General features: G+C 39.4%; 1 protein-coding gene across 2 annotated transcripts in view; it reads right to left on the bottom strand.

The window, feature by feature from the left end:
• Positions 1-27,817, bottom strand: part of si (sucrase-isomaltase) — a 74,806-nt gene that overhangs the window by 41,585 nt on the left and 5,404 nt on the right. For both annotated transcript variants that reach the window (XM_067594427.1, XM_067594428.1), the window contains exons 6-20: positions 27,478-27,629; positions 23,989-24,160; positions 23,204-23,303; positions 22,415-22,527; positions 22,145-22,270; positions 19,575-19,706; positions 18,930-19,049; positions 15,367-15,480; positions 14,824-14,908; positions 14,017-14,134; positions 11,014-11,185; positions 8,581-8,697; positions 6,135-6,289; positions 5,351-5,435; positions 1,719-1,772 (exon numbers count right to left, since the gene is read on the bottom strand). In XM_067594427.1, coding sequence (XP_067450528.1) covers positions 1,719-1,772; positions 5,351-5,435; positions 6,135-6,289; positions 8,581-8,697; positions 11,014-11,185; positions 14,017-14,134; positions 14,824-14,908; positions 15,367-15,480; positions 18,930-19,049; positions 19,575-19,706; positions 22,145-22,270; positions 22,415-22,527; positions 23,204-23,303; positions 23,989-24,160; positions 27,478-27,629 — 1,815 coding nt within the window. The remainder of the gene's footprint in view (positions 1-1,718; positions 1,773-5,350; positions 5,436-6,134; positions 6,290-8,580; positions 8,698-11,013; positions 11,186-14,016; positions 14,135-14,823; positions 14,909-15,366; positions 15,481-18,929; positions 19,050-19,574; positions 19,707-22,144; positions 22,271-22,414; positions 22,528-23,203; positions 23,304-23,988; positions 24,161-27,477; positions 27,630-27,817) is intronic.

Consider the following 27,817-nt stretch of genomic DNA (forward strand, 5'->3'; position numbering starts at 1 on the left):
GTTTTTCCATTATTTCTTTCCTCTGTAACTTGCTTTTCATGGTCATTTTCACTACATCAATACTCCCCCCCACCTTTCCATCCTCCTACCCAGATAATCACAGGGGACCAACCAGGACAAGAGGCCGGCAGCAAGACAACCAATCTAATCGTTCATCTGATCAGCGGGCGCTTTACATCGCCACTGTGACGCCCAAATAAGGTCCCAAAGGAACTCAACACCTCTTTTATCTCTCTGTCAGGGAGATAGTCTCTCTCCTCTCTTCCCTGTCCCTTCTTTCACTCTATCTTTGTCCTCACACGAGCTCTGTCTTATCTCTCTCGTCTCTCAGCCTCAAACAAAGAACTCGAGGCAAAGACTTTCATGTGATACATGTTCTTTTTGTACGTGTTAATGCCATTAATGTGACATGATACTGATAAGCCCCTTGGCAGTCTTTTTAGTTGAGCGCTATACATTTATGCTTCCAATTAATTAGGTACACCTTTATTGTCAAATACTTTCATACACAATGTAACGGATGTAGACTGTGGGCTAAGCCTGCCATTGGTTGGCTATTTTAGGCAGAATTCTCCTCCCTTTCCGCTATCTGCATGTAACCAAAACAAGTTCCCCCCCGACACTATTTTGCAAGGGCACCGTCTCTGCATCCTGGGCTCAGTGCCGCCCAAGATGTTGGTTGGTGATTGGTTTAAAGAAACACAAAAAAGCCAGAGCATTTTTTCCCTTATCGCAGAGTGATAATGTGTGCAACTGGGGCAGCTGTGACTCAGGAGGTAGAGCAGGTCGTCCACTAATCGGAAGATTGGCGGTTTGATTCCCGGCTCCTCCGGTCCGCATGTCGTTGTGTCCTTGGACAAGATACTTAACCCCAAATTGCTCCTGATGGCTGTGCCATCAGTGTGTGAATGATTAGATTTCCTCTGATGGGCAGGTTGGGACCTTGCATGGTAGCCCCTCTATCCATTCAGCGTATGAATGTGTGTGAATGGGTGAATGTGATTTGTAGTGTAAAAAGCACTTTGAGTGGTCGGAAGACTAGAAAGTTGCTATACAAGTACAGTCCATTTGCCATTTAACCAGACCTTTCTCCAACGCTGGCACAGTGCTAAAACAAGTGTGGAGACTTGTCTGGTTTTGTGGGACTAAGTCTAGCCTATTCATGATCCCATTCTCCTGTTTATCATATTTATGAGGCTTATGATGTTTAGTTTCTCTTAGGGCCATAGAAATGTTGATTCAACTCTATGGGGATTTTTGAAGCTACGTGGTTTTGTAATGGATTGCATTATACCGAATGGTTATATTCTTAATATTAATATTCTCTCTCCCTTATGTATTTAAAACCCATTATATGATGTCTGATTAAAGTACAAGTCCAACTTTCTTATACTGCCTATTAGACAGAATTGCAGTGCCATCATAACATAGAAAAGAATCCTATGCTATGTGCACTTCACTTGGAGAACCTTCATTATATTACAGGTAAAGTTCCCCTTTTTATCTCTAAAAGAAAATATTTCCGCAACAATTTCAACAGGAAAAGGTGACATTTCTGCTGTAAGCATATGAATGAATGTATAAAGATAATTTCACCAGATGCAATTGTCATAATTACAAAAATCAGACTATTAATAATTTCTCTTGTGACACGTGTGAAATGGCAATGGATGTGCTTTTGAGGAAACTATTTTAAAGTGAGCAGGAAATTGTCTTACCGTCTCATAGTCATACCACACGGCATCTGGGATGTATGCCCGCACCTTCACACCCTGCAGAAAACAAGACAAAAATATTTCTTCATACATGTGCATATATGAACAATAATCTAAATGCTTTTTGTTTTTTTACCACTAAGTACACCATTATATGCCTCTGATTTGTGGAGCAGACATCAAAAAGGTGTCAGCTTTTCATTTTGTGTGGAAGCATGCCTGTGTTTGATTTGTGTTTGCAGCCAGTAACACCTGTTTTAGCTCACTGCACCAATCCTGACACTTTAATCTTACAAGGCTAAGCATGAGGAGAGAAGCAGCTATAAGCTACATATAAATCCCTGTAATTTAATAACACATTAATAAGAAGATACAATGCTTACATCGAGCAAAGTTGTTTCAAAACTGACTATCTGGTATAACATTTCCACAAAGCCCTTGTGACATTTCAGTCTACAGTGCTATGATGCAACATATGATGGAAAAGGCCGCATCAAGTGACGACTGACAGGTGACAACCTTTGATGGCTTAAGGTGGTGGACAGACAGGAGCAATCAATAGCAGAGCACCATGCCTTTGATAGCGTTGTCACTTCCTTGCTCTTTCTGACAAGGCAGATCAGAGGGAGAGAGAGATAAACACAGAAGAACACACCGAAAGAAAAAGCGAACTACAGGTCCTTCTCGAAAAAGACAAAATTGTGAAATACACTATGTCAGCTGTGTAGGCCAGGGCTGTCCCCTAAAGGCACCAACATCTCGCTTCCTATCTCACTTTCTCGCTCTTCTCGGCAGCATGTCCTATTTTGTGGCCCTCTGAGGCCTGTCATTAGGAACGAGAGAGGGGTGACAGGAAGCTAAGAAAAAAATAAACAAGTAAAAACATCGGGAACAAAGGATGATTAAACAGAGGCAAATAAGAGCTACAAGTGACAGAAAAACAACCCAAAGCTACATGTAAAGAATAAGAATATTAATAAAACATATAGCCTTAATGGTCTGCTAAACAAATTAAATGACTTAACGTCCTCTTTGGGAGCCACATTCACAGTTTGAGGCAGATTACCTGTCACAACCGCTGCACAGCCTGTGGGATGACAGCCTGGGGAAATGGATGCTGCCCCTATACCTCGTTTTCTGGTGTCTGATTTGCTCGCGGCGCCTATCACTCACCCTGCTGACTAATGGGAAGGGACTGCAGGACTTAGCATGGCTGCTAACTGTGATTGAGAGGGACAAGGCATGAGGCCCGTATCCTCATTTAGAGTACTGAAGCTCTGTTAGCCATAAGGTACAATTTGATCAGGTGGGCCAAAGATTCATACTGGCAGAATGATCAGATGGTAGCTGAGGTAGATGAGAGGGGCAGAGAGCGGCACAGAGAGTGAGTGAGTGAGGGAGAGAGAGGGTGAAAGAGATATGGGATGAAATGAAATGGGATCACAGGGGTGACTTGACAGCAGCTGATTAAGAGAATGCAGATGAGATAAGGGAGCCAACGTTTGATGAAAGGATGAGCTAAAAAGAAAAGGGAGTAATGGGCAAGAGGAGGGAATGTGGAAGCATGGATGAAGACCAGAGGGGATGACAGAGAGAGAGAGAGAGAGAGAGAGAGAGAGGGAGTCAGGAGATCTCCCCAGTTTATCACAAAGATCAAGGTTAAAGCATCTACTGATCTGAGTGATAGAGTTAGAGCATCATTAGAGAAAAGGAGAGGCAGGCAGACAGAGTGATAAATAGAGAGAGACAGAGAGAGATGAGAATAATGAAAAAGGAAAGTGAAGGTAGGATGTGAAGGGTTGTTAAAGATCAGTCTGTGACCCTACTCAAGTAGCTGACACTATCTCTGCATGCGGCCCTTCTCAGCCTGATCCATGTGTAACAGATAGCGGGCACTCTGTTCTCAGCGCCTGGCCTCACCCTGACTTAAATAACAGCACCGCTGCTCGCCAGCACCCTGCCACCACAAAAGATGAATATTCAGCCACATCAGATCTGTCATTTGGAAAGAATCCTTTTAAAGTGGCGCAGCAGAGGTCCAAAATGTTTCTAAAGCCTACACCACTGTGCTGAACTGCACTACTTTTCTACAGCAGTGAAAGCTTTCATGCCAAAACACAACAGTTTATTAAGTTGATGTTATTTGCAAACATCACAGCAAAAAAAAAAAAAAAAAAAAACAAATAAAAAAATGTCAATGTAATATGTAAAAGTAATAAAAATCACAAGTTATAGATAGTGAGTCAGACACCAAGACACAGCATTAAAAATTAGTTTCTTTTTATAAGCCCTTATATAGACAGATCCAGATCTCTGCTAATTTGTAGCTATTTGGTATTTTTATTATGAGACATGAGTGTGCACAAGTGGGAGGGAGGTTCAGTATGGAGTCTTGTCAGTATTGATCAAGCAGCATGGTGCATCTTTGGTGTTTTGCTTTGGTTTGGTTTAACCCAAATGGATGGGCACATGAACAACTGTTACTTAAAAGCTTACAAAATTTGTTTGTGGATAATATGTTGACTAAATTGATATTTGGTTTGAACTCCCTCAAGCAAAGAATAAATAACTTGCATTTTTCAATCTAACTGTATACATGTGACTGTAGTGTGAATGACACTACATATAGAGCTGACAGTATGTGCCATAATGCATGGAGTGAGAATTGTATGGCTGAATACATGTCAGGGACTTGCTTTTGGTTGCCCCCTGCAACCACACAGTTACAGGGGCAGTAACTGATACCAGCCCTTAAGACACACAATGATAGTAGATTTTTTTTTTTATTATTCCGTTTCCAATGGCACTATGTTGTGCCTCTGGCCTTGGAAGGACCTGAAGTTGGTCCACTCCTGACTGCTATTTGATTCACAAACACCTGTAAAGTCACCTTATGGCCCTTCCCTTTCCCTATTCCTATTTCCCGAGCTTAAACCCTGAGGCACTGCAGCCATAAACCCTTCACTTCTTGTATTGGCTTGTATTATATTAGAAACTTTTCCACAACCACACTGATTGGAGTTACTTTATCCCCGGCCCCACTATGAATCCAATTCGCTTTCCACTATTCCGTAATTCACAAGAGGCCGTGCTAAATTGCTTATTAATCAGGCCACTTTGACATGACCGCAATCACTGCATATGCACACGTACACACGCACGTACAGACACGCACATATACACACACACAAACACAGGAAACACAGGTGCACGCACACAAACACGCACAAACACACGCATACACACTTCTATCTACACTTCTAATCTGCCAGTAATGAGGTCAGTGCTCTCATTAGAGCTGAGAGAAAAGAGGGAGGATATGAAAGAGAGAAGAACGAGGGATGAGAGGAGGGGAGGGCAACAAAGAAAATCCCATGTCATGTTTTCCCAGTGGAGGTCAGGGTGTGTGTGTGTATGACTGTGTGTGTGTGTGTGTGAGTAACTGATCATCCCATCTGCATCATCTGCAAGACACATTTCCATGTGTACTATGTGTACTGCATTTGCATTTCTATATGTCCTGCATATGAGTATCTGTGTCTAGATGCAAGTACATTCTGCATACAAGTTTGTGCATTTGTATTTGTCCATATATGTATGCGTGTGTATTCCGGGAAATTTTTGTGTTGACTCACTGGGTCCAGTACAGGTGTGATGAGCAGGTGTTTTCCCCAAAGGAACTGGCGGTCCACTTCCCAGGTGGAGCTGTCAGAGTAGAACCTTGGGAGTGACAGAAAACAGTAAAAAATCAAGCGCATACAGTATACTACTAATACTTTACTTACTATGACTACTAATACTTATCTGTGTATTGTCTATGACAACCTTTGGGGCAATGGACATATGTTAGTCTGCTAACCACTATTTTACCACAGTTTCCTTCCAAACTCACCATTCATAATTTATAACATCAATTCAAAATGTTTTAAATATCACCAGAGTGGAAAGAAAAACATACTGTAAAAGCTCATAATTTTGAGCTTAAAACCTATAATTTAGATGCAAGAAAATCAACCTGCATAACAGCCTCTCTCTTTCTCTTCTCTGTTCATCTCTGCTGTGGCCACAACAGGCATAACACTCCCGATGTGAATGAGTTCTCTTGCAACATCTTATTTAAGACTTCATCAGACAGTAAATGTCTTAATGTTTCCAAACATTACACTGCAGTTACACTACAGTTCATTACTGGATACATTTTTTTTTTTCATTTGTTTTTGCCCAAATGTCTATAAAAAGTGTTAGAGAAGGGGATTTAACATAGCAGAGAATATGAGGTAAGGAAAACAATGTTTTTATTAGTTCAAAATAGTCTGACATCCATTTCTAACTTCAACTGAATGATTCCAATACTAAATTATTTTCTTAATTCCTCAAAGAGAACTTGGCAGTTTGTTTACAATATTTCAAATGACTTACTCATGCATGACAGGACGTACAACAGTCTCCCCTGTGGTGTGGGCTTTGTAGAAGAGGGTGTAGAGGTAAGGCAGAAGTGTGTAACGTATCATCAGGTAGTGTTTAGAGCTCTCCACAAGGGTTGAGCCAGCGCCAAACACAGCTGGATCCTGGGGCTGGAGACAGAAAGATTGATTAAATTGATGGCGATGATGAATGAGGAGGATTAAAGATTTGTATTTTTTACACAGGTGGGAAAAAAAGAATGAGATGACAGTATGAAAGAGAGAACTTGGTTGAGGGAAGGTTGAAATTGGAGGGAAAATTATCAAGACTTGAGAGGGAAAAAGGTGTTAAACATGTAGCGAGGAAGAGAGGAGAAGCCTCTTTTATGTCTTTTTTTAATATCAACAATTTATTCATGATGAATAAGTGGACATGAACTTATTTCTAATGATTAGAATTTAAATTAACTTTACATAGGACTAATCTTAAAGCAGAGTTTGCAAAGACAATGAGCAAAAGAGAACTTGAGAGAACAAAATAAAGGGAAACAGTGTGTGAGAAAGAAACAGAAGTATGATTTAATTTCTATGATAGCAGAGAGTGAGAGGGTGATTAGCTGCTAACAGGCTGTGCTTCTCTCATCTGGCTAATCATTTATGCCCTCGGCACCTCTGAGAGTGTGATGAGAACTCTTTGTGTGTATGTGTGTGTGTGTGTGTTTGGATTGGCCTGCATGGCCGTGTGATGAGAGCCATGGTATAGGGCAAAGCAAAGGTCACACATTAGCTGTCTCGTTTAGTGGAAATTGTACTTCAAATTCATCATCATCATCATGTCCCTGTCCTCCAGCAAATACAATCCCTCCTCCTCCAACTTCCAACACACTCACACACACACACACACACACCATTTCTTACTCAACCACCTCCCAACCCCACCCCCACCCAACTGCCCCTTCCCTAATTCAACACTGTGCTATTTTTGCAGCAGTGATGAGCATGGAAATGTCACATGAAGAATGTTATGAGAGCATCAATTTTCACGCTATTCAGTGCTGGGGACTGACTTTTCTCCCTAGTTATTTGTTGTCATCTACAATAACAGCTCAGTATGTAATGTCAATATAAACACTAGGCTCAGTGGGTGCTTCTTCTGTGTGTCTGTCCGTGGTATTATGACTCTGATCTGACATATGGCATTCAAAGCTTAAGTGTGCTTGTTAAAGATAAACATATATATTACTCTTTCTTCATTATAATCTCACTTATTATTAGAATTGTTGAGAGTGAATTGTAGGATCAGGGCCATATTCACAGAACATCCTCAGGCTAGAAATAGCCTTTAGTTTAGTTAGTCGTAACTGGCTGAGTTAGGAAAAAATCCTAAAATTAGGGATGTCAGTCCTAACTTTAAGACTCCTAAGTTTGACAAGTTAAGTATCGTGTAGACAAGCTGTTAGTGACTATATATGTGACTATGAAATAGGTCTTATAAGTAGAATCACCTCAGCAAAACATGAAGATTAGCTGAGTCAACTGTAAAAAATATCACAATATCAATGTGCAGATAGTGTCTGATGTCAGAGATAGTCTACTTGACATGTCAATATTTTACGTTGTTTAATGTATACAGTTTGTGACCCAGTTTATAAAAACTATTGAAATCCATCCATCCATCCATTCATCTTTCCTTCTTTATTTCAATTTTATATAATTCAATTTAATTTTATCAAACTGTACTTTTTCACTTTTACTTTAATGTAATCAAATTTTAAGCAATTCTATTGTATTTCATATAATTTCATTTAATTATTAATTTGAATTATTTTAATCTATTATATCCAAGTTTATAATCTTTCATTTCATATAATACGTTTCAACCAACTAATGAGCTATAATTAGCCAGCTAGCTACAGCTGATAAAATCTCCTAGCGACAGTTGTCATTTCAGCTGGGAAAAGTTACAGTCACCAGACAGAAATGAAAAGCCTGCTTTTGTCTACTACTGTCTGAAAACAAGGACCCATTGTTTTGAAAATTTTTACCAAATTTTAGTATAAATATGCCCCGTTATCATTATAAAATGCATATGTACTGTACAAGCACAGAAATACTGACAGGCATGCTGTAGCAACAGAAACTAATGTGGGGTAATGTTTCAATACCCACGGCAGCTATAATAATTTTCATCAGCCAACATTCCTAGTATTAAACCCAAAATCAGAGGTCCCACTGCTCCCGTTTTGTAACACAGTTGTGCTAGTGCAGGTAGGATGACAATATCCATGGCTACTGAAAGAAGTTTATATTTTTACACACTTGGAGTTTATGGCAGCCATGCAATGTTATGAAATGAAGGGTATACCCTGCAGCGCTTCAGACCAAACAATGGCTGTGTGATACATACATCTAAAACTGACAGTCTAATATAAGAATGGTAGAATAAAATGTCTTTACAGTACCTTGAAGCCCTGAGCATTGTGGTTCCGGCTGAAGGGATAGAAAGCTCCCACCTGCATCCAGCGACGACATAACTCTTCACTGGAGTCGTCAAAGAATCCACAGATGTCAGCTCCGATCTGAAACACATGAAGTGACGACAGCTTGACAATAGCCAGAACTTACAGAAAAATATATTTCTGCCATGTCTTAAATGTCAAATTCAGTGTACGGTATCATACAGCATACCATTTGACAAACTCTGAGAAAATATGATGTTGTGTATTCCAGTAGGAGATTCGGTAACAATTTATATGAAACCTGTGTCTATAATACATTACTTATACTGTGTTATAATCTGCTTATAGGACTGTATAAGCACTCATGAACATTTATAATGCTTTATAACAATAATCCTAATGCATTAATATCACTGTTGTGATGCATCAGAATGTGATTATAGGTTGTGTCAAATTGGAATACTCAATATCTGTTATGACCCATTAAACATATAAATTAATTTTACAACGTTTTGTGTGTTGTTGTTGCATAGTGTCATGGTGCAGGCCCTTGACTTCTGGAGAATAATGATTACAGATGACTGGATGTGCTGGTCCTTGGCCCACGGCTTAATTCTAGCATAGCCGTCTGTGGTCTGGGACACTGGACACTGAGACCCTCCTTCACCACACGTAGATTTAATGAAATTTTTCTCACTTTACTTAAAGCACTCAATGACCACTTAGAGTAACTTATAATCACATTATAATGCACTATAAAATGATTATAATGTATTACACCTATGAGAATTATAATACACTGTGATCCTTGCAAAAAAATGTCAGCGGGCGACTTGCAATTATGAAGTATTATTATACTTAACCTTCTAAGTCATTATAAAATGAATTGTAATGTGTTATGATTATTGTTATAAAGCATTATGAATATTTATGAGTGCTTATAACAATGATTATACAGTGCTATAGGCAGATCAGAACGCATTTATAAGTATCTTTATAATGCATTATAGACATGGGCTTCATAGAAAGTGCTACTGGAAATTGTATGTAATGAAATAAAATAGCTCTATATTATACGTATGGCATTCCAGGCAACCTCAGAAAGGAAACAAGGAACTGAATCTGAAGTCAACAAATCTCCTTCAGCAGTAAAAAAGTGGCATCGATGTGATAACTGGCCACATGTCTTTTAAAATGCCTTTCTTGATGTTGGTTCAATTCAGTCAAGATTTATTGGCAGACAGTAGATGCGGGCAGTGATCTTTATTTACATTAATTACACAATGGAGTCCAAGAAAGAGACTTCAGTCAAAGGCCAGTCCACAGAGACTGCTGGCTTTCTATTGTTTACTACTGGCCACATTTTACAACAGAGTCAATGGGAGGGAATCGATCCAAATCCCATTTCCCCTACTCTCTTACGCTCTCTCTCTCTCTCAGTGTGTGTGTTTGTATGCGTGTGTGTGTACTGAAGAACCTAAAATCTGCTTGACACAGTCCCACCAGGATGCAGTTGGCATCTATACGACCACCTGAAGCGCACAGCTGGAGGAGTGTGTGTATGTGTGTGTATGTGTGTGTGTGCGTTTGTGTGTGTTTGACTCCCTGTTGTATTCTTACTGCTGTTTGCAGTCTGCGCAGTTCAGATACACACATAGTACACAGTGCTGACAGCACTTGGGTACTGACTAGGAGTGTGTTGGAGTTTATGCGTTTGAACGTAATGCTGTTGTGGCAAAAAGAACCAGTGTTCTTCCAGACATTTTAATGGATCTCATTCCAGACACACTTTCTCTTGCCTGCCCCTCTGTCTTTATGCCTACGCCTGAACATAGATCTCAATTAGCAGCTAAATGCTCTTTAAAAAGGCAAGAGAGAAACTTTCAAATGCCAGAACTGCATGTTACCTAAACTGAAACAAATATTAAGAACTATGACAGGCTCAAGCTAACTTTCTAAGAGATGTTACAGTATGCTTTTGCACGATACAACAGTATTTCTCTCTCTTGAGGAAGAGGAATCTGAGCCTCAAGTCAAATGTGCGTGTGTCAGTGGATATTTGCTAAAAGATTAACTACACTGTTAGAGCTACATGTTGAACTCTTGGAATGCTCTTGGAGTTTTTTTCTTTTCCCCAGATTCATTCATCAAGTGTTTTATGCCTTTTAAAAAAATACAGATAACACTTTTCTAGAAAACTACAACAGTCCAAATTAAAATTTTAACACTGAATGCTATGGTGAGATAATTACATATGTAGCTCAGAGGAGAAAAATTGCTCAGTAAAAATTGAAAAGATTAGTTCTTGCAACCTCGTTCAGCCTTGTGATGGGAACCTGGTAGAAAGGGTTTTCTCCTGTCATACCACAGGGAAACTCACATACTTTAAGTATATGAAGAACAGTGTTTGCCCTTGTATGAAGGTTTGCTACTCACATAGGGTATCCCAAACAACCCAAACTCTAGCATGCCAGGGATGGCCCATTTTATGTCGTTCCAGTTGGCAGCATTATCCCCCAGCCAGTGACCCGAATATTTCCCCACACCTGGGAAGGAGGAGCGGGTCAACATCAGGGTACGGTTTCCTGCAAACACGCGCTGCAGAGCTCTGTGGCATGGAGGGAGAGGTAGCAAGGAGAGAAGTAGAACAAGGGAGGGAGAGAGAGAGAGAGAAAGAGAAAGGTCATTAAGATAAAAAGGACATGGGGAAAGAAAGAGTGAGGGATACTCAAACAGTACAAGAGAGAAACACATACAGTATGAAACACACACAAACTCTTAGAATGGAGCAAGATAGAGAGATATTAGATGGGGACAAAGCCAGAGCTAGTAGTACTTTTCCTTTGTTGTACATTATTATTTTGTTTGATGGGGGAAATCGAAACAACATTGATTTCCATGACAATACAAAGCCCTGATGATGTTTACAAAATGTGTCTCCTGCCAATAATACATTTTAATTAGTGGATGGAGGGAGAAAAAGAAGGAGGGAGTGAGAGAGTAGACAAAAGAAAGATGAGCTAGCTTTAATACGAAAGGAGTGACTCAGCAAATCGACTTCAGAAGGCTTTGTGATTGTGTGCGTGTGCGTGCGTGTGTGTGTGCGAGTAGTATGTTGTCCTTCATGCATACATTTTGTGTGTCTTTGTGCATCTGTGTGTGTATGTGTACTCTGTGGTTGGTACAGGCAATAATGTACCTCTACATTGATTTTGCAGTCAGTGTATGTTTTCTACAATTAACACTTAAGCTCCACTGACAGATGTTCACAGTTTTGGGGAATGTGAAAATGGTTAATATGACTAAAATAGAGCAACTGCAATTTAGACTATCTATACATACATTTCCGTCTAGCTTATTACTAAAAAGTAATAATAATATACAGTGAATGTCTATATGTAAAAAATATGGATGTGAAAAGCCTTTCTTTATTCATGCATCCAAGTTGATCGGTGGGATATCTTGTAGCCAAATGTGAAGGCAATCTTTTCAATTTTACTTTTTGTATTAAAAAAAAGAAAGAAAAATTAAAAACCGTGAGACCACAATGCCATAATAACATCATTGTCAAGGAAACTCTTCTTCCACTGCAGACAGTGAGGCTACATTCAGGGAAACAAAGGTATTTTCTAAAAGGTTACAGTGGCATTTTATTCAAATGCAAGGATTTCATTGGCATCTGAGGTACACCGAAAGCTTATGGCAGTGATGAATTAGCATAAAATAGCTGCAGAATATCATAATATACAGAAGACTTAATTTTTAGAGAAGTTTAAAAAGGTGAATGAACCCTTGTGAGATATTGTTTATAATCTACAGTGATACATTTTGAGAATTTTCTTGCTCAGGCATCATCTTTGCTACTTTTTGACTTATAACCTCAATATGTCTCTGCATCAAGGGGTGTGCATTGCATTTGTTTAGTTTTACGGGGTGTTATTTTCCAACAGCCTAAAACCCATTAGCGCAGGTGTGTGCTGCTTTCTAATTGATGCAATTTCCCATACCATCACCATTAGTGCATATTAGAATTCTGGCAACTGAGGCCAACTTTGGCCCAGTGTAAAATGACTAGCTGAGAGCGAAGAGACCATAGAATTTTCTATTCTGAGATATATATGACTTCCTCAAAAAAAGTAACATGCCTGTCTTTATAGCCTTTGAAGGACAAATCAGATCTGTTCTGGTGGACTCCTCTGCTCCCCTTTTCAAATTGCTCTGTGCTTGCTTGTGATTTTGTAATGGAGATAAATATTGGCTATCTGAATACCCACCTGTACATAAGTCAGCCAGACTTGTGTCTCACACTTTATGAAACTTAAAGGAGAAGTGTGCTGATTTTACACATTGAAATCTGTTTACAAGTATCGGAGAGTACTACTTCATATGTGGAAAAAGTTGCATAAAGCTGTTGTGGCTCTAGAGTCAGATAAATTGCATCAAGTGATGTCACTTGATGCAAGTGTTGGTTGGGCCCACAGGTTTGAAAATAGAATAAAAATAAAAATAAAAATCAGAGTTTGTGAAGAAAGAAATAAGTGAGTTTACTAGTAGCCCACTTCTCATCTCTGCATGAGGCTAGTAGCTCGAGGCCAGCCCCTACTAGCATAACACACCCAAATCTCTGACCGAGCTGTCAGCAGTTGATGAACATTGTGAGTAATGTAGTCACCATGATTTAACAAGGAATTAGAATTTGTGGAATAAAAAACAATATCTCTGATTCTGCTGCACCAAATACTTATTTTTTAAACACATCATTATGAGTTTGACAGTGTACTAGAAGTGCAATGCTAAATTGCACTTTTTTAATGAGCTTTACCTCCATTAGCATAACTTGAACATAAAATATACCAAAAACATGCACTTCCACCTGCATGCATGATGTATGGCATTATGCATACGCAGACTGCAAGGTTTTATAGGTGTAACAGGCCAAATGTTTGTAGTCAAGCTACTAGTTTGCACCCAAACTTTGCAATTTCCATATATCAATGATTATAGCCTACTCATATTGATGCCTCTCTGTAGGTTTTTGTAAGTAATGGGTCTCTAAACTGTTTCAGTGTCAGACCCAGATGAGAAATTCATTCACTCACCCTGGGAGTCGGGCTCATTAAAACATTTTCTGCACTTATCACATGGGATCCAAGTTGCAATTGGTCTGCAGGGTCACAGGCTATAATTCAAAGGAGGGCATCTGCACAGCACAGAACTGACAGATTTCTCTGTTGCACTTTTACATGTCAGCTCCATAACTGTTCCGTGGCCATTGCTCAATGACCTGTAATTCTACAGCGCTTGATTTTAAAGACTTTGTTTCTTATACTATATTTTGAGTCTCCCAGTGCCTCATTGCTCTGAAGGGGTGGCAGCAATTTGGCCTCTATAGCAAAAGCTGGCCAAACTCCTTCTATCATTGATTCTGAATGCACTTACTTTTCAGTAGCCAGCACCATGGAGTAGCCATAGAGGCTGTGGACATCATAATGGTTCCCCCAGGCCTGCTTGGCATCCATACACAGAGTCTTACTGTACATCACCTCATCCAGAATCTCTGGGGGAGAGAGAAGATGAAGGAGGCGAAGAGATGGGGTAAGGTGAGAGGAAGTATGGAATGAATACAAAATATAGGATGCAGTGGTGGAAGGAGAGTGATGAAAGAAAAAAAAAGAGGAAGGGATGGAAAGAAAAATGAGAAAGACATTGATATATACTGCAATAGGAATTGGGGACAATGAGGAAATGAGAGACAGAAAGAGCAATGGAAAAAGAGGATGACTAAGGAGGATAGCAATAAAAAGGTGGCATCAGGGGAGCATGCCTTTTCCAGTTATGATCATCCTGTCTGGGAAACAGTCAGAATAAAAGACATGGCAGAAGAGTCATTTTCAAAATTCTTCACCAGGGACCGACTATTTTAGATGAGTTTTTCTCTGGACCTGAACTTACTTTATGAGCTATTGTGTCTAATTCATCAAGTTGTGCAAGCTACAAGCCTGTACCATCTTCTGATTCTTTATACTGCAGTAACCTATGAGTAGAATGTCATAAACTATATATTTATAGCTGTTTTTGTAAGCAAGCGGGAAATAACAATGCTGTCAATGACAAAGTTCTGAGACTCAACCCTGGTAGAGCTGAAGAACACAGCAGAAATTCAACGTGTTATGGATATTAAAACATTATAATAGCAACCAGTATGTAAAATGTTTACTTGTGAACATGAAAAATGATGCATCTTACTTGGAGTGTAGGGAGGGTAGTTGAGGTTGTTATCAGCACAGCCCTTATTTGATCCTTTCTTGAAATTAGCCACTTCATTCATGTCCTGCAAGGTGTATGTTTGTAAAACAGTTAATCCATCATCTTATCTAATCATTACTGTACAATTATTTATGAAATGCTACAATAAAATGTGAGAACGTGCTGAAATGGGGGATTTATTTGCTTCCAACATATCTATTTTCTTCCTGTTAAACATTAGGAAAGTGATCTGGGTTGAAGTAAATATTGCAAGCAGCCTGACTAATGAGTGAGCCAAAACCAAGTTTTCAGCCGAGGAATCATTAACAGCATAATAGGAATTTCAGCTTGTTTTTGTGTTCGCCTTGTATGTGGTGCTCTTTATTGGCCTCACTGTTCATTCCACAGCGAAGTCACCAAAAATTACAAAAATTTAAGCTCACTGCCCCTGTGTGCATGTAATTGGTTATGGAATAATATTACTTTCAAAATTGCCAGTTAGTGAATACAGATGTTTATTTAATCTATTTAAACGTGACTTACAATCCAGAGGGCATCGTGTTTGATCTCCCTGGAGAATCGTTCGTACTCATCAACCCACCAGTCAATGCAGCTTTGGCTAGTGTAGTCTGGGAATACAGTCTCTCCTGGCCACACCTGAGAGAGAGAGAGAGAGAGAGAGAGAGAGAGAGAGAGAGAGAGAATGAGATGTTGTGTGTTTTCAAGTGCACTCTTTTGGAATAAAACTGAGAATGTTTTGCATTACTTATAGTATATATTTCAGATTTTGTTTTGGCAAAGCACAATGCTACACTCTTTTTGACAGGACTTCATTAAATATTCTAGTTTTTTTTATCCTTGTATTGCAGTTTTAAAAACATCTGCAACATGTCTGAGCAACTGAGCGCGAAGCTAGCCTCCACAATACTGTTCATGTAAACAACATGATGGAGCATGATCAGCTAAGATGGTGTAGGCGTAGCGAGCTCCACAAAAGCAAAAGTAGGCCTATATGGAAATGTCAGAGAAACAGCTTAGAGATGTGGAAATGACAAAGAAAAAAGAACAGAAGAGAGATGAAGTGAGGGAGGGGGTGGGATTGATGAGAGGGAGATGGCAAAGGAGAACTGGGATAGAGAGACAGACGAGTTGAGGAAGAGAACAGAGGAGAGGAGAAATCGATAATGCAATAGAAATCTCTAGACGTGACTGTGTGTTAGGAGTCGTCCTTAATGACATGTATTGAGAAAAATGATTAATCCACAGAGAAAGGTGGAGATTTTGTGTGTGCATGTGTGTGTGTGTGAGTGTGCATTTCTGTGTGTCAACCCTTCTGTAGAGCACAGTAGATATTAAATCTCAAGGTTGCTCCACTCTAGCTATCTTTTACCTTTACTTCCACTGCCAATAACTTTACAACCCAGTTTGTAGCAAAGACATGAATCATGCTTATGTACGCTCACGTGCGCACATGGGCGCGCACGCACACACACATAAAGATTTATAGGCAGATGTTTTTGGCAGGTGGTCAGAACTCCAAGGTCAGAGCTTATTGATAGTCCCTCGCAGTTGCCATCTTTCTTTTTCCGGTCATTTCTTATTTTAACTCTAGATATTGTCTCTCTGACGTCTCCAGCTGCTTACTACTACCGACACCCCTGTAAACACTCAACAAATCTGTTGGCACTTGTAGCTGCATATCTCACTCTATCTTTATGTCTATTTGTATGTTTTTATGCTCTCCTGTCAGTCTCTGTCATTACCTGTCTCTCTTCGTCTGTCTCTCTTTTCGTCTATCAGTCTGCCTGCCTCTGCTCCAGAGTGTTTTTCTACCTTCCACTTTGTCTGTCCCCTTTTGTCTTTACTTGATAATGTAGTTTTGTCTCTTGTCTCTCACTGTGGGTAACTATCTGTTTACCTTCTTGTCACTCTATGACTCTACGACAGCCAGTCTGTCTCCCTGTACATTTCTCTGTAATCTATTATTTGTGTCTGCCTGTCTGCCTGCACCTGCCTTTTCCTCTGCTCATGTTTCTGTCTGTCATTCCGACCTTTAAACCCACGTAGACTCCCTTCTCCCCCTGCTGCTTTGTTTACTCCCATCCATTTTTGTGCTCTGAACAGAAATGTTCATCTGTGTGAGTGAGGTCCTGCTATGATTTTACTCGCGTGCTGGAACATACAGGCCATGAGGAAAAGCTTTTATCCTTATCTTTGTGAGCAATTAACTGTCTTAAAAGCAGAATAAATACTAGCCTGTCGCTGTATCTCCTTTACCACTGACACAGCTACCGCAAAGGTCGATTTGCAAAGAATCCACTGTTTTCATAACCAGGACACATACATTCATATGGAAATAAACTAGAATCAATTATAATCACACACACATGCGTGCACAGACATAAAACACAAACAACCAAGAATAGCTTCTCATTTTCAGAAACGGATACACATAGATGCACACACAGACTTTTTTTAATCTCTCTCTCTGTCTCTCACAGATACACACACACTCGCACAGCTAATCTGTGATGCAGTGATGCAGAACATTTTAAGATTAAACACTAATGCTGAATCAATGCATATGTTTGACCTGTTATAAACAGCATGAAAAAGCGATTAGCAGAGGGACTGGGCCTAATCATGTGCATAATCAAAAGCAACACTATAAAAGCATGGGAGCAACAGACTTTTACCCCCACCTCCACCTTTCACTGCAGCGGAGAGCTTTTTGGCTGGACTGCAGGGACCAGCCCTATAAACACGAATATCTGTGCCATGGTGTAACTTCATCACTTGCCTCGACCAGCTGTCAGACAAGATTCTAATTGCTGTCTTGCGGACTTAGATGACACACCCACTTCACTACACGACACCCACCCACCACATATATTCATGCTTATGTTGCATGACATATTGTATAATCCAAGGGTTGAACAGACAACACCATAGACTGTATAAAAATAATGGATATAGCCCCCGTGACGTCACACATTGGTTAGTGGACTCGCACTTTGAAGCCTCAAGTTTGGCATTTTGACCGTTGCCATCTTGGATTTTTGGAAGTGCTGAGAAATGACCATATTTAAATGAGAGGGTGGTGCCGACCCTAACGCTAGCTGCTAGCTTAGTTAGCACAGTGCATTTACAGTCTATGGTTAACTGTGATAATGCTAATGCTAATGCTAATTTTCGCTAGCGAAAAATGAGCTTGAGACAGTTAAAACAAAATGTAATTACCGGAAAAACTGAACATCTGACTCCTTAGAGGGTCTTTTAGTACAACCAAATGGTGAACAAGACTTTCTATGCAACCAAAATGTTACAATGAACTTTCATAAACTGAAAACACACTGAAACATGTGCCAAAAACAAAATTACTTAATAATTAATTAAACCGCAATTTTAAAGTGGAATTAATCCAAGGATTCATTTCTACTCTGTGCACTCTGGAGTGTCTGCATACCACTGTTACACATCTTAATGCAAGTCCAGTGAAAACAACCTTAACCAACCTAACTTATTTACCTCTTTACATAGGCCTACATTGCTATTTTACATATTGATTAGCTGTGACGCAACTTATCCTAGAGCAAAATTGGCCCAAGTTGGTTTAAGAATACAGTTTAGGGACTCAAACTGACTGAATATATTTTTTTACCACGTTATTCTCAGCAAAATCCAGATGCTTAAAATGCATAAAACTCCCAACAGTTTCTGCTAAGCTAGAACTGGTGCCTCTGGCAATAATCATGCCATGATAAGGTTGTTTAAATTATGTTGGTTGCCAATTGTAATGCCAAGTGCAACAGTGAGTGGGCTTCTATGCCTTATACCATTGGAATTTAAATGAATATACTAACACCCCTCTTAAACTTAACATCTGTGTTTAACTGGTGCTTCCACATTAAACACAGGTTAATCATGAGGTTAACCCATGACTCAACCTGATGACCTGAATATCACTAGCAGGATTCGTAGGATGAGGGCTTGGTGTAAAAGGAGAGAACTCTTTGCTTGAATGGAGATAAGAACCTAATTAAGAGGCCACTAAGTGTATTGTTTCATTTGTATGCAGTTCTATCTCACACACAAATACATCTCACCTCTCCTAATAGAGGAGTTTTCCCATCTGATTCGGTGACCCAGGCGCTCTTCTCAGTCCCACGGTCATAGGACTCATATGGAGCATTCCCTACCCTCTTACTGGTGGCTACTGCTGGATCCTGGGGGACAAAGGAATACACTCATAAGAATATAAAAGAATAGAAATGCTATTACAAATAAACTTTTGCTGAAGAACAGCAATTTGGTGTAGACTGACTTACAAAACATAAAAACATAATTTGGGTTCATTTTTCAGTGACACATCATAGCATTGCAACATTCTGAGGTTTTTGTCAGAAACTGTAAAGCAAACTAGCAGTAGTGTTTGGACTCTCACAGGGTAAGCTGATCATTAATAGAATCAGTGATTGGACATGGAGTTTACTTTTATACAGCAGCAAGCTCCTATAGTTAAAAAAATGTTCTGTTGTCAAGCTTCATTATAGCTGAAATGTATCAACCCAACATCACAGCATCAACATTTGGCTTGTAATACAAATATAAGAACACTACCAAACAACCCAGAATTGCAAGGTATATTGCAACAGCTGTTTTGTAGTAGCACCGGTTGTTTAAAGGTGATTTTGTTTTTGTTAATGCATCAAATAGTCAACATGCTTCATTGACAATGCGGTCTTTCTTACCAGGATGAGGATGTATCTCTGTCCCTTCTCATGAAGGTAGTCAGCAAACTGAGGCAGCTCGCTGAACTTGACTTTGTCATAGGTGAAATCTTTCTTATCCTCCATGTAGTCTATGTCAGTGTACTGAATGTCCTGTAAAAGGAGAAACATGCTTAAGTAGGGGAGTTACATGTACATGAGGTTCCAAATTACTGCCAAAATAGCTATTACTATTATACAGTTTAAAGGTAAAAAGAATTCCAAACTCAAAAATTTGACCACAAAAAAGTCCTATTCTTGCTTTGAGACTATTTTTTAAAAATACTATATCCTATATTAATAACTTAATGAGTTTATTTCAATTGGGTGAGATTTCATTAGATATTCAATGCATAATTGGAGATGCTGGCATGCTGGCATGCTCCATGTATTAAAATAATATTTGTATCTTGCATGAGTGCAATTTATACAAAATTACTCTTAATACCTCTTAAATGTACCCACTCATGCTTCTGCCTCTGTGCATAACTTTGACACATCCACTCAAAATTCAGTATCTTCAATAAGACATGAATGCATCATCATTACAGAGTATATTCCCATTCCACCATCGCTTATAAACAAACTATTAAGCATTAGTACTGTGAGTAGAACTGAAAAAAAGACACAAAACAAAACAAACTTGTTTGATTTAACTGCTAGCTTGTCTGTTCACCTGCCTTTGCTTTCTCAGACCTGATGTGAGTGCAAACAACTCGGCTAATGTGCTGCTAAACCTTGGGAGGACAATGGGAATGTTAACACGTTCTTTCGTTTTTTTTGCAGGGGTGTGACTTTATGCTCACTCTCTGTCTGTCTGTTGTCTGCCAAAATCTACTTCATATTGATAGAGCAGATGGTTTGGATGGCTCTGCCAGATCCTTCCTCTAATGGTAATCAGCTCCAGACATATTAGGCAGAATGTGATAATGCCCTCTGTGGTCTACCTAATGGTTATCAAATATGTCCCTGAGTACAGCAGGAGAGGAAGCAGCTGCATCCTAATGCCTTTTGGATATCAAAGAGAGATTGGAGATTATCAGAGGGAAATATTGAGATGGGTTGGAAATTTGTTTGCATTTGATCTTTAGATAAGACAGAGTTCAAACTGTGTCCTTGATTGGTGCTGCCATTGCTGAGTTTTTTTTTATGGTTGAAGTGTTTTATAGGGACATAGTGTATAAAGATTAGGATTATGAGTTTACTTTGGTAATTATGGAATAAAAAACATATGAAACATCAGCGCTCATATGGAAAGGACTTCTTACTGTTACTGTTAGCAGGCTGAGACGGAGATAAGCTGTGAGGCTCGTTCGCAAGAAAATGTCAACCAGAACTGTTATTTATCAAGTGTCTCAGAGGGGAAGAGGTGTTGGAGTAGTTTTAACATTCAGATCAGGATGAATGAGATAATGAAAGGAACTCGGTCGATTGATCTTTGATCAACACTAACATTCAGTGATGCTTGAAAAATAGTGGTCCCGGGATTGAACCTATAGAGCCCAGAAGACTCTCCATTATTTGACAGAAAGCTGGATTACCCCGTCTAAGCTAAAGGCCATCCCTATCACTCTGACTGTCTGTCGAACTCCTGCTTCAACCTTCATATCACGTCTCCGCAGATAGTGTAGTGGTTAAGGCTCTTGCCTCTGGAGCCACACAGTAGTGCATGAGTGGTTCAAATTTAACAAGGGGTGCACAAGGTGAAGTATCAACACCCCTCACCCCCTGACCAATCCCCCCCCCCACCCCTCCCACCCAATAAAAAAAGCTATACAGCTGGTGGCAGCTAAAGAAATCCCCCTCAGCACATATCCTGTATTATCACTGTTGGTCTTTGAAATGCATATTATCTCGTAAGAAAAGGAAAACCTTGCAACCTCCCTTAACAGTCTCTCAACATTTGACATCTCAGGTCAAACTCAAAGACCTGCCTCTGCTCTGCCCCCAGCTTCCACTTCTTGCTTTGCAAAGAAAATCAGTGATTCAAATGGAGAATACCTACCAATATCAATAGAAAAACATGTTTCTTTTTCCAGACTTTACAGTAAATGATTGATAAAGGTCTCAGGCTTCTGATACTTTCGGTGGACTTTGCCATAGTCTCTCAGTAATAGATTGCCTATTTCTCTTTGTCATGGCATCAGGTCCTTGTGAATGGAGAACTTGCAGTCCAACCTTACACCTAGTCTGGGTTTATTTTTCATTTTTATTGTGATAATAAACACAGTGCAAACAAAATGTGATAAGAATTTATATGCTCAAGTTTTAAAACAGGAGATAGTGAGCGTGCAAGTGCCAAACACGTGAGGGTATTTATGCACCTGAAATCCTTAATATATCATAAATAATAATGTCACATTTGGAAAATTTGTAAAAAAAACAATTGTTACGCATTTTTATCACAAGAATATGAGCAAAAAATCATAGACTGGGATAGGGGCAGCAATAGTTTTGATAGCGATTTTAGATAGATTTGTCAGACATACTGCATATTGAAAACCTGAAAAATAAACAGAAAAAGAAAGACAATCGAGCACACAGGATCTTACATATGGGAGGCCCACAGCACGATTCCTCTCCACAGTTTTCTTGACCTCATTCAGGCTGCCGTAGTCCCATCGAGAAAGCTGGAAACCCAGTGACCAGTATGGAGGAATGACAGGCCTGCCAATGAGCTGGACAACATAATTGGACATAGTTTAAATGCATTTGCGGTGCCAAGGCAACTCTCAAACCACAGCACAAGAGACTCACCCACAAAACATACCCTGTATATTTTGTTGCCTTTAGAAAATCACAAGCAATTATGTGCACCTCACCTCAAGGAACTCCTGCACCACTTGTTCTGGTGTGTCTCCAAAAAGAATATAGAAGTCAAGGACTCCTCCAATTGTTCTGTAGGTCACAGCTGGGGCGGGCTGCAAAATCACCTCTAAAAACAGACACAGAAGGTAGACACACTGAAAACTCTACTATTCTTAACTGTATATCATAACCTAAAAATGCCCTCTCAAACAACTGTGAACTAGCAATACCCCCTCCTTTTTGTGAATTTTCCTCATGTTTTTTATTCTTTCATTCATTCGGTCCAAGAACACACACAAAAACAAACAAACTCACATTATATATGTATCAGTCAAGACTAGCTGGAACAAAAAGCTCTTATGTGAGAAGACTATAGACATGAGCAATAGAAACATGTCAGCGGGCATTCACCTTGCTTTCAGTCATCCCCTTCATAGAGACATTCATAAAACAGTCATGCAATATTCTCTTTGATTTGTCAACACAGTTTTTTGATTGAGGCAATAGTAGATCCATTTATGTTAGGAAGATAGGGCATAACTGATGGTTCATGTGCCCTTGAACCATTTTGAAGTTTTTTTTTTCTTTTTTTTTTTCTGATGTCCAGGTTGCCTGTGCTTGTGTATGTATATCTACATGAGTATCATACTGTATGATCATGTAATTGTAGAGCAAAGTACAGTATGTATTGACAGTATGTATTGATCCTAAATTTTTAAACACATTGCTGCCTTTTCAGTGTATGTGTGCATGTGTGTGTTTATCTTTACCCATAGCATTGCTTTGTGTGTGTTTATCTTTACCCATAGCATTGCTGTTCATTAGGAAGACCCCAAATGACTTTCCACTCTCATCTTCCAGACAGAGGAAGAAGGGATAGTGTCCATAGAGGTTATGTGTTCCCTGCAGGGAAGGCAGAGAGACAGACGGATGAAGGGATGTGGGGAAGAGGTGTGAGGCACAGGAGGGAAGTGGAAGACTCATTGAAGCTGAGGGGGTGACTTCACCACCTAATCAGCTTATAAGACATTCAATTATAAGCCCTTTGGGAAGGAGAATACACATGTAGGGAGCACACACGTAAACATGTCATGTACACACACACACACACACACACACACACACACACACATCCTGGCTAGACTTGTCAGCTGTAAGCCTTGGAGCACATGATATGTCAACAGTCACCGAAAAAACATGAACACAGACATGAAATACGATGTTGCATTCCAGGGATTGACATATGTATTCGTAGATGCAGCAAGAGTATACACTGTATAGACTGAATGTACACTGTATTTATCAATCTGTACATGTGTAGGTTTATGTACGTACATGAACAATTGTGTCTCAAACCTACTTCAAAAAGTGGAAATACCTACAGTACCAGTCAAAAGTTGGGACACATCGTCCCATTCACTTCAATGAGAAGCGTGTACAAACCTTTGACTGGTACTGTAGGTAATAATGACATCAATCAGCTGACTGGTTAGGTTTTATTAAACTATCTGAAAAAACGAATTTGTTGCCTCAAGATTGTTTTAGCAGTGTGTGCGAGTGTTTGTTGTATATGTGTGATCTTCCTCACCCCATTAGGAAAAGCATCTCTGGTGAAGATAGGCCAGGTTTTCCAGTTTGTGTCATGGCGATACTGTCTATGCACATGCTCTCCCAGGCCATAAATATTATGGGATGGGAGCTTAGCAGACAGCTGTAGGTACTGGTCTGCAAACACCATTGGAGCCATCGTAGTGTCAAACCTGAATGTATTTGGTTTAAAAAAAAAAAAAAAAAAGAAAAAGAAAAAGGAAGAACAGGAGACAAAAACAAAAGAACAGGTCATCACTTGGAGGTGAGAGGATGAACTGATGCGAGAGAGAGACCAAAGTGATGTGGGAAAGGGAGGGACGAGGTGAGAGAGAAAATGTGAGAGACAAAGAGGAAGTAAGACAGAAAGTGAGAGTGAGATGCAGCGAGAGGAGATAGTGGGAGTGGGAACAAGATAGGGATGTGTGGAGGAGTTGAGCTGTAGAAAGAAAAACCAGGGAGAAGACAGACCATGCAATCAAGCTCTAATAAGGCCTCTGGGTGGCATTTCTCTAGCCTTCAAAACAAGACATACACTGGTAGTTGAAATACTAAACCTGCTCTAGCGGCAAACAGCTGACAAAACAAAGATATAGAGACAAAATATACAAGTAGCAGTTAAAAATACAGTGCAAATACTAACTTACAAATTAATGGACCCACAGAAAGGCTAATACCCAAACAAACTGCAACACAGGATTAGTCTTTCAGTCAATATACCCAGTAGTCTTCAATCATATGACATTGCGTAAGTTGTTGTTGTCAGTCAGACTCAATAAGATGACTGGGAGGAGCTTCATGTGTAGTCAGTGAACATGTCTATTTACAAGTAGCCTTTATGGCAAGAAGAGAATGCCCACACACCAGCCAGACAGGTCAAAGAGCAGAGTGATTATAAGTATCATTACTCAGTGAGCACACACTCACATGCTCTTTCCATTAATAAAACTTTGGATATCTGGGGACTGACAGCATCATATTCATTTAATTATGACCTAATGCAGGTTTTTTGGCATTAGAAGTAAATATTTAAACCTGACTATCACTCTGATGTGTGGGCTTCCTAGTGTTCATGTTCTTGATCATGTGATGATAAAGATATTATCAAGTAGTTATAAAAATCACGAAACATTAGTTGTGATATTTCCCATGATAAGAATGAAATATGTCAGCTTGGAGTCAGTAACAAGCCTGACAGCTCATTTTCAGTCTGAATATTACAGGATTCTGGTGGAACAGCAGAAAATTTAAAACATTACAGTTTCAAAATTAAATGTAACTGCGCCAAAAAAAAAAAAAATCCAGCTTCAGACCACAGTTAAATGGCAGATAATTGCAACAAATGTTAGACTTATAAAATTTTATTAGATTTGGCTACTGCTGAGTTCACAGTCACACTGCTTCTAATAAAGAGTCTGAAATAAAGGCCATTTTAAATCACTTGTAAGCATAACCACACAACAAAACTATTAAGTCAATAGCTTGTAGTTAAAAACGTTGAGATGCATTTAGCTGAATGTTTTCTCAACCACCTGTTGATTATTTTCCCATAATAGCTTAAACATGATTAATCCACTTGATAGTTACCTCGGGTCCAGTATTTTCAACAGAATAGGTCTACTTATAAATGAATGCTGACATTCTGCCTTCATGCTACTGTAGTGACCAATTTATAAAATCTCCTGGGAAATTTTAAGAATTAATTTGGTGGTTTGGATGTTAATATGAGTTGTTTGTATTCCAGCAACTGATAGAAACCATTGCCCTGACTTCAAAAGTAAAGTGGGTTCCTAGGTACTGCCATATGGTTGTCCTTTCTTAAAGCTAAGAGGAGTATAATGCATGGAACAAATGTCACCTTTGGGAGGAACAAAGTGTAATTTCAACAGGAAAAAACACTCTTGAAGGCGTAAAGCCTGACCTATCACCTGAATACACTGCATAACACACTGAGTGATTGTGGCAATTCACATAACAAGTGGCCTCATAAACGCGGTCATGAGAGCAAAAGAAAGTTAGAGCAATTTGATTACTAAATGGCTGCTAATCTTCAGCAAATCTCCAGAGTAATCACTGCCTCTGGTTGAAGGTCGTTGGCAGTACTGTGAAAGACAGCAATGCTGCTTTATATACCAATAAGTTATTTAGAAAAACTGAAGCTTTATGTAGCAAAGGCATTCCAGTTTGGGGGTTTTGTGGCTGTGAGTGAAGATTGTAAATGAAAGTGAACACATGGAGAATTTTTCACAGTGAAAATGGAATTCTTCAGTGTGAGAACTAAGGATCCCTGCAGTAAAGACTATTAAACAATTGAAATCATAGAATTAGAGAACATGGAATGAGAACAAGCTGGTGTATCACATGGATCTAACACTCGGCTTGCTTGTTTAGCAGTCTTTTTTGTGTCAGTTGTATTGCTTTCACTGAATGTTAAGCCATGTCTGGATAAATGTAAGACTCAACTGAACATTTCCAAAAAGTAGCTTTAGTTTTCACATTCCCATAAAAGAAACTTCTGAGTCATCCAGATTAAAGATAAACTTTCGCCTTGCAGAGAAATTAGTCATGTGCTATAAATGGCAATCATCTCTGATTCACAACAGCAGAGCATGTGCAAAACACCATTAGTGTATAAAGTCACGGTTTAGGCATTTACCTCCATGCATCACTTCCTAGTAGTAACAAGGATACTTGTGCCTGCACAACCCCTATTTGTCACACAGTGCCACATTCTACGACATCACAGTATCCATGATAATAATTGTTTAATGCCTGATGGTGTTCAATAGGAAGTGTGTGTATGTGTGTGTGTTTTGGTGCACATAGCATTGATCGTTGTGATGTCACCCAGGGCACTCCATATGTGCTTGGAGTGACATGAACATTATTACTTGTTGCTCTGGGAAACTAATAGGGAACATGGGAAGTCATATGTTATTATGTGGGAATAATGCATAACAATGTGAACTTTTGACACAATTACATCAATTGAGATACACAGAATCAATGGTAAACTACTGACAACTGTCAGTTCTCAATTCTATAATATTACTGGGAGAAGACTGTGAAGAGGGATGAATCAAATATTCAACAACTTAGCTTGTCTTATAATATTTTTGGGTACTACAACAGTTATTTTGTCTCCAGAATCACATCCACATGATCTACTGTGAACATTAATGGCATAGCAGATTCATAATATACACCATAACAATATTCCTTCTACATTGCATTGCATTAAATAGTAATGCCCTCATCCTCTGCTACAGGTGCAGTCATAGTATATGCCATGCATACTGTATAGATTAGCACATAGTACACATATATGCCTGGATGCACATAATATTATTTTGTTGAATAAAGTGCGGGTAGTCTGCTGTCTTTTCTATATTCTTCACTGTCTACATGGCAAACAGTGTGGTATTGTTATTCTTATATACATCTCCCTTCCCCATCAAACACAAACAAAGACACAATACTGAGCACTCACAGGATTTTTTTGTTCTCCTTCCTGCGCACAGTAAGGCCAAAGGGTTTGTGTGTGATCTCCAGTGTGTTGCTGATGGGGCTGGATGGGTGACTGTTGAGGCTTCTTACATGCTCGTGGGGGACCTCGAACCTCTGCCTGTGGGCATCAAAGATCTGAGGAGAGGAAAGGGAGTGTGAGTGTGTGGCCTCATATCTCCCAGTGATGTTTGTACTTTGTTGTGCAGATCACTATTCTTGTCCTCTTTTGTTCTGTGAAGCTGTTGTGTTAAACACGCTTTGATAAAATTGCTTTTGAAAATAATTTGACCGGACTAGATTTATCTTACAATTTCCTTTGTCAC

This window comes from Thunnus thynnus, chromosome 7, assembly GCF_963924715.1.
Source record: "Thunnus thynnus chromosome 7, fThuThy2.1, whole genome shotgun sequence".
Lineage (NCBI taxonomy): Eukaryota > Metazoa > Chordata > Actinopteri > Scombriformes > Scombridae > Thunnus > Thunnus thynnus.